The sequence below is a fragment of the Mustela putorius genome, unplaced genomic scaffold (assembly GCF_011764305.1).
Source record: "Mustela putorius furo isolate JIRA1106 unplaced genomic scaffold, ASM1176430v1.1 tig00000145_pilon_pilon_pilon, whole genome shotgun sequence".
In the NCBI taxonomy this organism is placed as follows: Eukaryota; Metazoa; Chordata; class Mammalia; order Carnivora; family Mustelidae; genus Mustela; species Mustela putorius.
Genome location: NW_025421294.1, coordinates 31,906,172 through 31,919,832, shown reverse-complemented (window position 1 = coordinate 31,919,832; position 13,661 = coordinate 31,906,172). Strand labels below are relative to the sequence as shown.

The following is a 13,661-nucleotide window of genomic DNA, read 5'->3' as shown; positions in this document are numbered from 1 at the left end:
AACAAGCACTAAAATATTACACAGTAATAATAATGATTAATTTGTTGCAAATACAGAATGGCAATTGGATAGAATTTTTAAAAGCTAAAAGGGGGAGATCAAAGTGTGACCATTCTAATATTCTTTTACTGTTTAGATATGGGTAAAATAAAGGTTAATTTTAGACTTTAAGCTGCACATGCATCTTATAATACTAGAATGAATACTAAATCCACAGAATTATATAATTTCTGAACTTTTAACTAAAAAAAGTTAAATGGAGTGTGGGGAAGGAAGGAAAACCAATAAATAAAAAAGAGCAAGAAAGGAAAAAAGTAACAAAAAATAGGAAGCACAAAGAAGGTAATTGAAATGCGAACATATTGGTTACTATAACAAATATAAATGTATTTAAATCTCAATTTAAAAGACAAAGATTGGGGCGCCTGGGTGGCTCAGTGGGTTAAAGCCTCTGTCTTTGGCTCAGGTCATGATTCCAGGGTCCTGGGATTGGTCCTGGGATTGAGCCCTGCATTGGGCTCTCTGCTCAGTGGGAAGCCTGCTCCTCTTCTTCTCTCTCTTTGCCTGCCTCTCTGCCTACTTATGATCTCTGTCCATCAAATAAATAAATAAAATCTTTATAAAAAAATAAAAAATAAAAGACAAAGATTTTCAGACTGAAAAAATTTTTTAAAATTAGATTTAGGCTGTTTAGAGGAGATACATTTATAAACTAAGGAAGAAGAAGAATTGAGAGAAAAAATACACAGCAAGCATATACTTAAACCTCCAAGGCCCACTCACAAAATGAGATGCTTAACGAGATAAAATAGACAAAAAGAAAATATTCAGAAATAGATCGAGAAAAGTAAACAATGTTAGAGAGTCAATACATACTGAAAAAAGGCTCAATTCACCAGGAAAATATAATACTTTAGATATTCATCACTTTGTAACATAACATCAAATTACAGAAACAAAATCTTGGAGACCACAGGGAGAAACTGAGAATTCTACTATGATAGTGGGATATTCACACAACTCTTTCAGTAATTGACAATATGGTAGACTAAATTCAGTAAATGAAGAAAAAATGTGAAAAGCACAGGCAACAAGTTTGAGCTAATGGATATATCTAGTCAACTGGAGAAAACACATCTTTTCCAAGCCCACATGGAAAATTTGCAAAACAGGGAAACCCTGTACACTCTAAACAACTCATGGGTCAACTACAGTATTGAAGTGGAAAGAAGGTACTACGTATAAAAACGAGTAAGGGCTCATCAGGAATCCAGGAAGACTTTATACCAATCAGTCCCAGACTATAAGAATCTGCAATGATTTTGTGAAAGTTCTGCAAATCTGTATTTACCGTGAACACTGCAACACAAGTATAAATGCCTCATCATATGAAACCACTTCTGTGATTTCCATATATGAAAACTGCACTGTGACTAATAAAATACAAATTCATTTAAATGTATTACTAAATACTCAGTTGCTTTTCCATTATGCCATTTCCTAAAGATAGTGAATTATAATTCAGTGTAGTTCTAAAAAGCATCTTTTTAGATCAAAGAGCAATCTTCAAATTCAATAAATATAAATAACCAACATTCTATACAGTTTGGAAATCTCTGATCAGTCCTAAGATATGTATAGGAGGAAACCATGTCATTTGTGATAGAACGGAAGGGGAGGAAGAGTGGATTAGAAAATAAATCATAACTTTTAAAAATAAATTCTACTACCAGTTTCTTCTAATAACATTAGGGAGGTGGGTAATCTACTTCTAATCCCATGTGTCAAAAACATACTAGGATAAGCTACAGATCAATCGGATGCATCCTTCTTAAGAGCTCCCCCAAAACACATCTCAATGCAAAACAGGGGCTCTTTCCTTTGCCCAGCAAAAATTAAATGGTCCTTAGAAATCTCTGTTTTAAAAACATGTCACATGGAAGAATATCTGGAATAAAAAAATGGACATAAAAAAGGGGATACCCAAAAGAAGTAAGAACTGTGTAGGCAAACCATCCCTTGAAATCGGGAATTACTAGGGGCAAAGGCAGATGAGGCATATTTATGACACAACAAGGATAAATCCTTCGGATACTTGGTGTTATGCTTAACTGCAGGACTGATACACCAGAAGTAATAAAAACAAGTCTATTTTTCTAACAATCTATCACCCTCACTACATTTCTGAACAAGGTTTACATGAAGTCTCATTTAAAGCCACACTGTGGAAGAGGAAGCAATTCATCTCCCCTGATTAAAATATAAATCTATCTTGAAGTAAAATAATGGTACTTTTATCAGAGTGTTTTCATGGCTTGACATTTACTCTAAGCTTGATTTGAGAACTAATGGTTAATTAGACGATGTGATGAAAACCTTGTAAAAGCTGGGGATTGTACCCCAAAATAAACAGATCTCCTGTTGAAGGAGTTTGGCTCATTAAAAATGAAGGATTCAGCCAGAAAACACTGATAAGGTTAGCTCAGGTTAGAACACTAGTGATCCTAGGTGTTAGGTAAATAGCAACCATTGTTTCAGGCTTCATCCCCTGATCCTGGAGGACTGCACCTGCCTCTTTGATGGTCTAGAGCCTACCTGGGTTCCCCTTGACTAATTCTGCAGATTCTTGTGATTTCTCAAATACTTCCATGTAGGCTTTCATGTTTCCCTTACATAAAACTAACTAGAACTAGGAACAATGAAAGAAGCAGAAGTACTGTGGCTCCTAGGTTTATCGCTTCCTTTAGAATAGTGACAGTTTTCTTCCTTACTATCTAACCTTTTCTTTCTAGGACTTTCCTTCTTAATTAAAACTAGTATCTCTGTTCCACCAGTTGACTTGTATGTGATTCTGAAGTTAAAAGTAAAACACTATTCAGTCTCCTGCTGCATCTCTGTCTCCCTTTAGTTAAACATTTTTAGGCGTTCTGGGTTTTTTTTTTTTTTTTTTTGCAAATATGCATGTGCTCATGTGATCAACACCCATGACCACATAGGGCGCTACATGACAACAGCATATCCCGGTCATCACTCTAAATCATTGCATGAAGACTTGTTTCTTTTAAAATGCTTTTCCCCCATTGATTTTCATATCTGGTCTATGTCCTGCTCGAACATCTTTTTTTTTTTTTTTTTAAAGATTTTATTTATTTATTTGACAGAGAGAGATCACAAGTAGGCAGAGAGGCAGGCAGAGAGAGAGGAGGAAGCAGGCTCCCCGCTGAGCAGAGAGCCCGATGCGGGACTCGATCCCAGGACCCTGAGATCATGACCTGAGCCGAAGGCAGCGGCTTAACCCACTGAGCCACCCAGGCGCCCCTGCTCGAACATCTTGATAGGCTTTCATGGCCCTCGGGATCAATCTGAAACTCCTCAGCATAGAAGTTAAGAACCTTAGCAACCAGAACTTAATCTCAACCATCTTTCTTATTTTTTCTCCAGCTATTCCCTCCCTCAGCTCTCTTTCACAGATACATTCTTCACACCCTCTCCGGAGCCCCTCAGACACTTTCTGTGTCTGCAGTCTTACTCACACCTTTCTTCTTACTCGGCACACCCCTGTTCCCTTCATGCAATTCCTACCTGTGTGCCAAAGTCTACACCCATACCCACTTCCTCAAGAATTTTTGACTTAGAGAATCCAATGCCTACAAAATGATTTAGCAGTTAATCACCCATGGCCTTAAACATTTTCTTTTATTATTTTTTTTTCACATTTCTATTTCCAGGTTTTGTTCTCTTAAGAATATTGCAAGACAACATTGTGCACTGAAACTTTTGTAAGGCTCAAGAAAATGTCCTTGGATGTTGTGGCCATAAGATTTCTACATGCTTATTGCTCTCATTTCCTGAACTTTGTGGCTTTGCTGCTGACTGGTACTTTGAAATCTCTCTGCTTAGGGTTCCTGCTGGATCCATGTTCACAACAGCAGACATATCATCTTGCATACAGAATTTGCTCACTGCTCTTATCAGTTCATTAATTACTCACTGCTGTCTGCCAGTCACTCTCTCTGCCTAAATTACAATGTGGAAATTAAGTATTAATAATGCCAGAGTATTCCAAAATGACATCAGGGTCATTAAACTGTGCTATTAAAAATGCTTCTAAGAAAAAGATTATTAGCATGTTTCTATTCTTCTTTAGAATGGACATATGTTAGTACTCTATGTTGAAAAGAAAGCTCTGTTCTGGGTATTCTAAAAAAAAAAAAACCTTGATAAAACATACTAGATAAAATTACCTCAGCATTTGACTTTTATATTTAGTATAAAGTAAAATGTGAAAACTATCTTAGTTTGAAATTAAAATGTCCAGCTAAATTCTTCTGCCATGTGAAATTGTTTTTCTACACACAAAAGAAATAAGGCAGTTTACTGGTGCTTTATAATGCGGTTTATACTCAGGATATTTTTATTAACTAGAATAAGAAATGGGGGCAGCAGGGGCGCCTGGGTGGTTCAAGTGGGTTAAAGCCTCTGCCTTTGGCTCAGGTCATGGTCTCCGGGTCCTGGGATCAAGCCCCACATCGGGCTCTCTGCTCGGTGGGGAGCCTGCTTCCTCCTTTCTCTCTCTCTGCCTGCCTCTCTGCCTACTTGTGATCTCTGTGTGCCAAATAAATAAATAAAAAATCTTAAAAAAAAAAAAAAAGAAATGGGGGCGGCATTTAGCATATGCCACTCTCAGAAGAGAGCTGCAGATAACATGCAGTTTCATATTCAAGAAAAATTTTTTGAGTCCATCCAACTCATTATTGTTAGTATATATGTGGTTATAAAATAAATGGCACAGACATATTTATAACATACATAATTTAATCATAAACAAATGCAGTGCAAGAAAAAGACAGTCTCAGATTTTAAAATATCAAAATCAAAGATCTCTTACACATTACAATATTAGATTTGTTTTTTCTCATCTATAGAAAACACATACTTATTCCAAATGTAATAGAGTTATTCAAAAAAGTTTTAAGCTGCTTACTTAAGTTTAACAATGGTTTTATAATTTTGGAGAGCCACTCTTCCCTCCTTAGGGGATCTTTGTTCCTGGGTCAGGATGTTGACCCTGGAATGAATGGGGCCTCTTGCTTAGCGCAGGTCTCACTGTGCTTCAGCTCTCTGGAGCTCAAGCAGGCTCTTATCTTGGGGACATATCACGTCCACTGTATCACACCCAGCAGGATGCCAATGATGCAACGCAGTCATTAACCAATGCAAGTCTCCCTCATCCCTCCCTCATCATCTCCCTCATCCCTCAGATGGTTTGTCTATTCATTTCTAAAGATTTACTGAGCCCCAACTTCCATACAAGGCACCATGTAAGGGTCCGAGGGAGCAGTGTAAGGCCGGACCAATGGAGCTCACAGTCCAGCCAACAAATAAAGCACAAGTATCTGTACAGTGTGCTGAAGTCAGAAACGAAAGAAATGAAAAATATTATGGGGAAGGCTGATTAATTTTGTCCAAGAAGAAAATGTGATATCTAATTAGGGACTTAGAGGATGAATTAGGTTTTAATGATCACAGAAAGAGGAAATCAAGATGCTTCAGAAGAGAAGATACCATGGGCCAAGCCACGGCAGTGTGGTCACAGAGAACAGTGAGAGGAATGTGAGTGTGAGGCAGCAAGTCGTTAGCAATGAATCTTTTTTTTTTTTATTTTTTTAAATACTTCATTTATTTTACAGAAGGACAGAGAGCATGAGTGGGGGAGGAGATGCAGAAAGAGAGCGAGAAAGAGAATGTCAAGCAGACTCCATGAAGAGCACAGAGCCTGATGCAGGGCTCCATCCCAGAACACTGAGATAATGAATGACCTGAGCTGAAATCAGGAGTCAGATGCTTAACTGACTGAGCCACCCAGGGGCCCCAGCAATGAGTCTTGACTACAGATTGGTACCAGGTTCTAAGGGCTTTGAATGTCCAGGTAAAAACTCAGAACTTTATAGAGGCAGGCAAGAGATAAAGAGAATTTATCATAATTTCATGGTAAACCAAATATCTGACAGTGCAGAAAAACAACCTCCATAAATCACTGTGAATCTTGATCTTGATTATCTGAATATAATGAAGAATATGCCTCCTTTCCAATGCAAAAAAAAAAGTGAACACAATTTTTGTTTGACAAATATTTAGAAATGTAAAAAATCAAATACAAAAAATTAATTTGGAAATATGATATAAAAGATTACATTTGTGTCAAATTCTTCTAACTAGTTTGCTTTTCTTCTCAGCCCTTACCACTTCCATTCTAATCCATGCTCAAAGGCCTCTGATTACTCCACCTGCCAAATAAAATATATACACCTGATGTGGATGTCTAGAACTTCACAAGAATAACCTCACTTACATCTCTAGCCTCCCTTTTTATTCTAGCCATATTCTAGAATGTAAATTTCCTGAAACTAGGGTCTATGGCACGAGCCAATGATGTTTAATGCTGACTCCCAAATTGGTATTCCTCCCTCAGAGTTGAATCCAGGCCTGTTTCAAGCTGATGAATACGTGTACATGTATGTACACAGATTATCCTCCTACATAGTTTTAGAAAATCAAACCAAGTGGAGGTTCGACTAGTTTTCAACCCTCACAGACCTCTCACTTCAAAATTAAATTAAATTAAATGAATTAGACTTACAGGTGGTGAGTCAACAGGCACACTGACCCTAAAACAAGTTAATTTTCTCCAATTTCTACACTTAATAGTCCACATAAAATGTTTAACCTAATGTAAGATACAGACTTGATGCATTCATAAAGAACAAACAACTATCATTCAAATCCCATTATTCTAAGATGGGAGAGGGAGGCCAGACATAGATATCCTACCTCTCCAAGCAGATTGTCCGCACAGTACCTGAGAAACCACTCACACTAGAGACCTTGATACCTAGATACAGGGTCTCCACCTGCTTGAAATAGCTAAGGAGGCAGTGTAGTGTCAGAGTAACACAGGGGCAGGAGTCCAGAGATCTGCATTAGAACACCAGCTCCATCTGCTGGAGGTAAGTCACTTAGCTAACCTCTCTGAGCCTCAGATTTCTTTGTCAGCAAATCTGAATAATTAAACTGATCACACAGAGCTATCACGATGATTACATAACATATGGGTCCAGGGCAGGCACATCCTCTTTCTTCTCCTCTTAACCATAATCAAGAATGTTTTGCTACACACTTACTAGAAGAAACTGAGGAACAGAGTGGTTAGTGGGCAAGTCAGAACTTGCCCAAGGCCGCACAGTTCTGAGATATTGAGGTAATACAGATGTGCAGTGCCTTACACATGGCATTGGTTTCAGAAATGGTAATGATTATTTTTACTACTACTCCCTTTGGTTTTTTTTTTTCTATTACAGTCACTGTTATTCTTCTGTTAGTATTTATGATGACAATATGGTATTCTCAAGGCAGAATCTACACCTCTCACATTCACATCACATGGTGGCCCTAAGTTTAAGTTTTGCTCAACAATGGATGACCAAGACCATGACTGAGAAATACTATTTCTTCTTTCCAAACACGGGAAAACTTACAAATATATTTGGCTTTACTTTGAATATATTTAAAACACAAATTAAAGGTGTCAGTTTCTTTTTTGTAATCACTCTTTTCACTAGAATAAACAAGCTGTAAGGACTGACTACATTCATGATTCATAGCAACAGAAGAAGCTTTAATTACTACATTCTGTCTCCCAAGGCAGATTTTTTTTAAAAAAGTATCTTTCTCTTGCCTTTGTGTCTCTAGTACTGGGCAAGAGCAATGTCTTGAGGAAGTCTTCCTTCATTTCCAAAAAGACACTGACAACATAAAACAAACCCAGATGGCTTTTGAAACTGAAGTCTTCACAAAGAGCACCTGGTCTATCAAGTCCTCAATCGGGGTGCCATTTATTTTAAACAACCTTTTCAGCCATTTTTCCAATGGTTTTATAATCGTTGCCATCTTCATACACGTTTGGGCTATTCTGTTATTATAAAGAAGCACTGTACTGTGCCTTCAAAAATCCAAGGCTTACCAATGCACCGAGAGCCATCTGTTGAGGTGACGTAGCCACGTGGACAAATGCAAAAATAGCTTCCCACGGTGTTGGAACACTCGCCAGTCTCACATATCCCAGGAATGATGCTGCACTCATCGATGTCTAATCAAGGGAAGAAGGAGAAGATGATTGAGAAAGGCCTCCATTAAACAGCTTGTACAAGTGATTTTTTTTTTAAAGAGTATCAGAGCACTCATGGTTGATTAGGTCAGATCATATAACCCTGAATATACTCTTGTTTCAGGCCCTGAGGAATTTCTCACACATATCTATGGGAACTGAGATGAAAATAAACTCCCATGGCAGTAACACAATGCCAACTAAAGCAAAACTCTATATCCTTTTCTCCCCCCACCCCCCAATTGCAATTTAAATTGAAAATAAGTAAGATGCCTATGTTTTAGTTTGTGTTCTATATCAATTAGGGAATTATCCTACTACAGCCTTAAACACACACACACACACACACACATAGGGATTACATTTTAAAATGTGGAATAACAGAATACATTAAAAAATTTATAGCTGATTTTCATGCTAATTGTCTGAACCAAGGGGTGGTAGCAAGTAGGTTTTTTTTTTTCCTATTTGGCTTTGGGCCATGTTTTTGTACTTACATTTGAATATGGGTGTATTTGACATTCTCAAAATTAACTTTAAATCTAAAATAATATAGAAACATGGCAGAGGGCAAACTTGGGAGGCTTTGGGAGGTATCCAGTTTTCCCATTGTACCTCCCTGCACTTACCCGTTCAGCTTACTCAATGCTTGGACTAGTCTATCCCCTTGCAAGTTCGTGAAAGGTGTGCTTTCTTTTAAACTTTAGTGAAAGCAGAAAACCGTTCCATTTATGTAAGTATTAATGTATTTTTCCTCTTGTTCAGTAAGCAGAGAGAGGTGGAAAGTCAAACAAAACTACAATTAAGTATACCGGGACCTAAATACTAATACATTTAAGAGGAAATGAGCAATTGTGAGGGAAATCCAGCCGCAGATGCCTAGGAGTTGGTCGTCTAAGGCACAGAGCTAGTAAAGACCACTGAATACAGAGAAGGATTTAAAAGTAATAAACATAATGATTACAGAAAAGCAAACCTTAGCTTTTAGTTTCTTTTGAGTTTTTAGTTGCATATTTTTTAATGTATAAAAAAAGGGAAAAATCATATTCTTGTAAATATAAGGAAAGAAATTTTAAACCCCACAATTTAAAAAATAGTTGGCAATGCCTTTCTTGAATTCCTCCATTGATCTAATCATTCTTTTTTCCCCATTTATTCTGACAAGTTACTCTTGCCTACAAGCTGTGTCATGAAGTAACTATAAGCCTGTGTGTCTTCTTGGAATGTTCTCATATAAAAAAGTTACCAGATTCAGACATTCCCTGAAATAATATCTTCATTTGAGGCTTAGCAGTTAGCCACTGAAGGCACACGGGTACAAATCAAAATTGACCAACTCCCTAGGAGAGATCAGAATTCTAACATGAATTGACTAGATGAGAAGCAAGTATATAATGTGGTGCAGTTACCATCAGATTTAATTCAACAAAACAAAACCATGTGTGCAAAACTAGGACCTACTGCATCGTGTGCTGCTATCTTAGGGCCATGCATCTTAATGAAATGGAATGTGAATTCAGAATAGACAGGAAACTAGAAGGACTATGCTTTAATCACCGAACACACTGATCAGTCACTTGAGGATAAGGAAGACTATACAAGAGACGAGCACACAGTGCAGCAAGCATTGCAGAGGTAAGACAGCCCTTCTGATCCTCTATGGTCATAGCAACAGTCCAGGCACTTATGGAGCCCAGGGCTGATCTAAATTCTTAAAATTAGAACCCTTACGTCCTCCATTTAAGCATTAATTCTTATTTCCAAGCATTTCTTTTTATAATAAAGAACTTCATGCTCTACTTCCAAATACCATCCCTGACAATGAAAAGTAGAAAACTGAAAGAGGTTTGGCATTTTTCTTTTTGAAGGAAAAGAAAAACGTGGAACAGAGAAGAACACATGGAGTGATATTAAACTTGTGGTTTTTGCATTAAATATTTTCAAGAACAAAAACTCCATGTTTCACAATTCTTAGAATTAACTAGGAACCTTAGAAGGTTAGCGTCCAAATAATTGTATGAAAAAGGCTTCTTCTAAAGTATTAAGAAATCCTATATGGACACTAGGAATGTATTTCATTTTTCAATAGCCACCCACCTAAATTTTAAAAATTCATGCTTTTCTCTTTAAACTGATCAAAACACCCTGCATGTCAATGCAGTCATGCCCAATGTTTACCAATTTAAATCTAGCATTAATAGTTATGGTAAGAAGGATGTGTGCCTTCAGCTCTTTTATAATATTAGTTCTTCAAGATCATATGTCACAATCAGATTTGAAAGCAGTATCTTTGCAAATATAAAGAGTCCACTTGCTTGGTAAGATACACAGGAAGTGTGTCTAAAGATAAGCCTATTCACTGAAAAAGGCAAAGTCTTAATACAAGGAGTTGGTTTCATTCATCCTCTGGGTATCTAATGTGCCTCCAACAACCTTCTCTTGAGCTTTTTTTTTTTTTTTTTTTTTTTAAAGATTTTATTTATTTATTTGACAGACAGAGATCACAAGTAGGCAGAGAGGCAGGCAGAGAGAGAGGAGGAAGCAGACTCACTGCAGAGCAGAAAGCCTTATGTGGGGCTTGATCCCAGGACCCTGGGATCATGACCTGAGCCAAAGGCAGCAGCTTTAACCCGCTGAGCCACCCAGGCGCCCCCTCTTGAGCTTTTTAAAGAAAAGCTTATTTAGGGGCACCTGGGTGGCTCAGTGGGTTAAAGCCTCTGCCTTTGGCTCAGGTCATGATCTCAGGTTCCTGGGATAGAGCCCCGCCTCCGGCTCTCTGCTCAGCAGGGAGCCTGCTTCCTCCTCTCTCTGCCTGCTTCTCTGCCTACTTGTGATCTCTGTCTGTCAAATAAATAAATAAAATCTTTAAAAAAATTTTTATTTATTGCATCAGAGAAAGATAATTATCATATGATTATCTCTCTGATATGAAGAATTTGAGAGGCAGGATAGGGGGTTGTGGGGGAAGGGAGGGGAAAAAATGAAACAAGACAGGATTGGGGAGGGAGACAAACCATGAGAGACTCTTAATCTCAGGAAAAAAACTGAGGGTTGCTGGGGATTTGGGGGAGGAGGAATAGGGTGGCTGGGTTATGGATACTGGGGAGGGTATGTGCTGTGAATTGTGTAAGTCTGATGATTCAGACACCTGTGCTCCTGAAGCAAATAATACATTGTATGTAAATTTTAAAAAAAGTTTATTTATGGGGTTGGGGGAGAGGGAGAGCTCCCATGTGGCTCAGTTCTTAAGCACTGGACTCTTGATTTTTTCTCAGGTCATGACCTCAGGGTCATGAAATTGAGCCCAGCATTGTGTCCCATGCTCAGCAGAGAGTCTGCTTGAGGTTCTCTTCCCCGCCCCATTGCTTCCCCCACCTGAAGTTGTGTGCTTTCTCTTTCTCTCTCTCTAATATAAAAATTAAAATCTTTAAAACTTTTATCAGTTTGGTGGTTTTGGCCAGCAAATACCAGAAAAGTTGGTCTAAAGGGCCATAAACCAAAAAATTAATAGCTTGCATATCTCAAGTCCATATGGCATGGACATGAGGGTTGGTTTAAGTCAATGTCTTTTGTTCATTTTCTCTGAGATTTGCTCAACTATGCACTCTGTGCTTTGATTTCATCCTTAGGCTATCTTCCCTGATGGGAGCAAAACAACTGTAGCAGTTTTCTAGGCTTGATCTTTGACCGCAGGACACCTAGTAGAAGAGAGAGTGTCTCTTCCTGGGGCTCTCTTTTAGGAGGGAGGAAACTTTTCCCCAAGGGCACCCAGCAAACCTTCCCTGTTCTCCTAATGTTCTGAGCTATATTCCTCTAGCCAGGAGAATATGCTGGTTGGCAAAGGCCTGGAATCCTGAACCAATTACCGTAGCCAGTGGAATGCACTTACACTAATAAAGAACACCAAAAACTAAAGCAAAAAACAACATGGTTAAGTACATCTGAATAGAGAGCACAGCTGAAGCATGGAACGTATACCAGAATGGATAGGAAGCTGATGGAAAATGAGCTTAGTTAGTTAGCCATAGGCTGAATCCTGGAGAGTCCTCCCAAGGACTTTGGCTTTTATTCTGAGGTGATTTATAGTGTCTATGAAGGAAGTTAAACAAGAACATTCATTAGAAAATCAGTATTTTAGAAAGACAATTCTTGTGTGTAATGTGGACAGCTAATGATTAATGATTAACCAGAGATTAATGATGAGAGTATGGAACAAGCTTTACAATGAGAAAAAGAACATATTTTCGTGAGATATGAGGAAGGAGAAATCAACAGGACTTTGCTACGGCATTAAATCAGACTTCTAGCTTGATTAACAAGGGAGATTAATGGTAGCTCTATTAACAGAGAACAGGACATGGAAAGAAGACATTTTAAGGTCAAGCTGGGTTTTGGACTTTCTGAACTTCAGATTTTTGAGAGAAATGGGCAGCAATTCCAACTGCATAGCTACAAATTTGAAACTCAATGAAGACGTAAGGGGTAAAAATATACACTTGTGATTTATCACCAACTCAGTGGGTTGTGTTTGAAGTTGTAGCAATAAATAAGATGTGCAAAGGAGGTATGCAATGAAGAGAGCTGAATTTAAGGAGGGAAATTCTGAGAACCTCCACATTCTAAGAGAAAGTCAAGGGAAGAAAAGTCACTAGAGCAGACTGGGGAGGAAAAATTAGGGAGAGATGAGGAAGAACATGATGAACGAAGGCCAGGGTGCACACTGTCAAAAAGGGGGCTATTGAGTGTGCCACAGTAGAGTAAAGAAAGAGAAGGGCTGGAAAGTGGTTGGTAATTTGAAGAAGTTGAGCACAGGATTTTTTTTTTTTTAAAGGAAAATTAGATCTAAGCGAAACCATCTGACAGATTTGACTGCCAAACCACAGAACCTCATATTTGTCAACCAACATTTACAACATTTACTGTAAATCTTACTCTAAGCAGATATAATGAATAATTTGGTAAGTAGTGCTAAGTGTGATCTCAGATATCATTGAATTCTAAGAACATGGCCCTAGAGATTCTGTCAATTCCAATATGAATGTATACTATAAAGCAGTTCATGTAACAATTACGTTACAGAGAACTTAGAACAAATTAAACGAGAAAGTCTGCTTTTAAAAAAGTCTTCATATTTTCTTCCTCTCAGTGTCAAGGAACTGTATGTATATGGTCAATTCTGTATAACTTTTTTTGGTATAGGAAAATATATATTTCCATTTTACCCTGGACTTCTATTAATATGTTATTTAAATTTATGACTAAATTTTAAACAGAATAAACTGCTATCTATTTCCGCTTTTATAAGGACAACAGGCATTACAGAAATGGCAAAATAAGCTATAATGAAAAAGTAACATTTGCTTTCCTACTTTCAGATTTTGAATGGTGTGTATCAACTGTCCTCAGAATTCCATTGTATATTCATAAGCAGTTTTACTGAAATATTATGTGGTGTACATTCATCCACTTACAGTGTAAAATTCAATGTTTTTTAGTA

At 37.7% G+C, this 13,661-nt stretch overlaps 1 protein-coding gene across 1 annotated transcript in view; it reads right to left on the bottom strand.

Annotated features, from left to right (window-relative positions):
- Positions 1–13,661, bottom strand: part of FBN2 (fibrillin 2) — a 254,931-nt gene that overhangs the window by 124,191 nt on the left and 117,079 nt on the right. Inside the window, exon 8 of the mRNA XM_004737427.3 lies at positions 8,021–8,146. Within this exon, the coding sequence (XP_004737484.1) occupies positions 8,021–8,146 (126 nt within the window). The remainder of the gene's footprint in view (positions 1–8,020; positions 8,147–13,661) is intronic.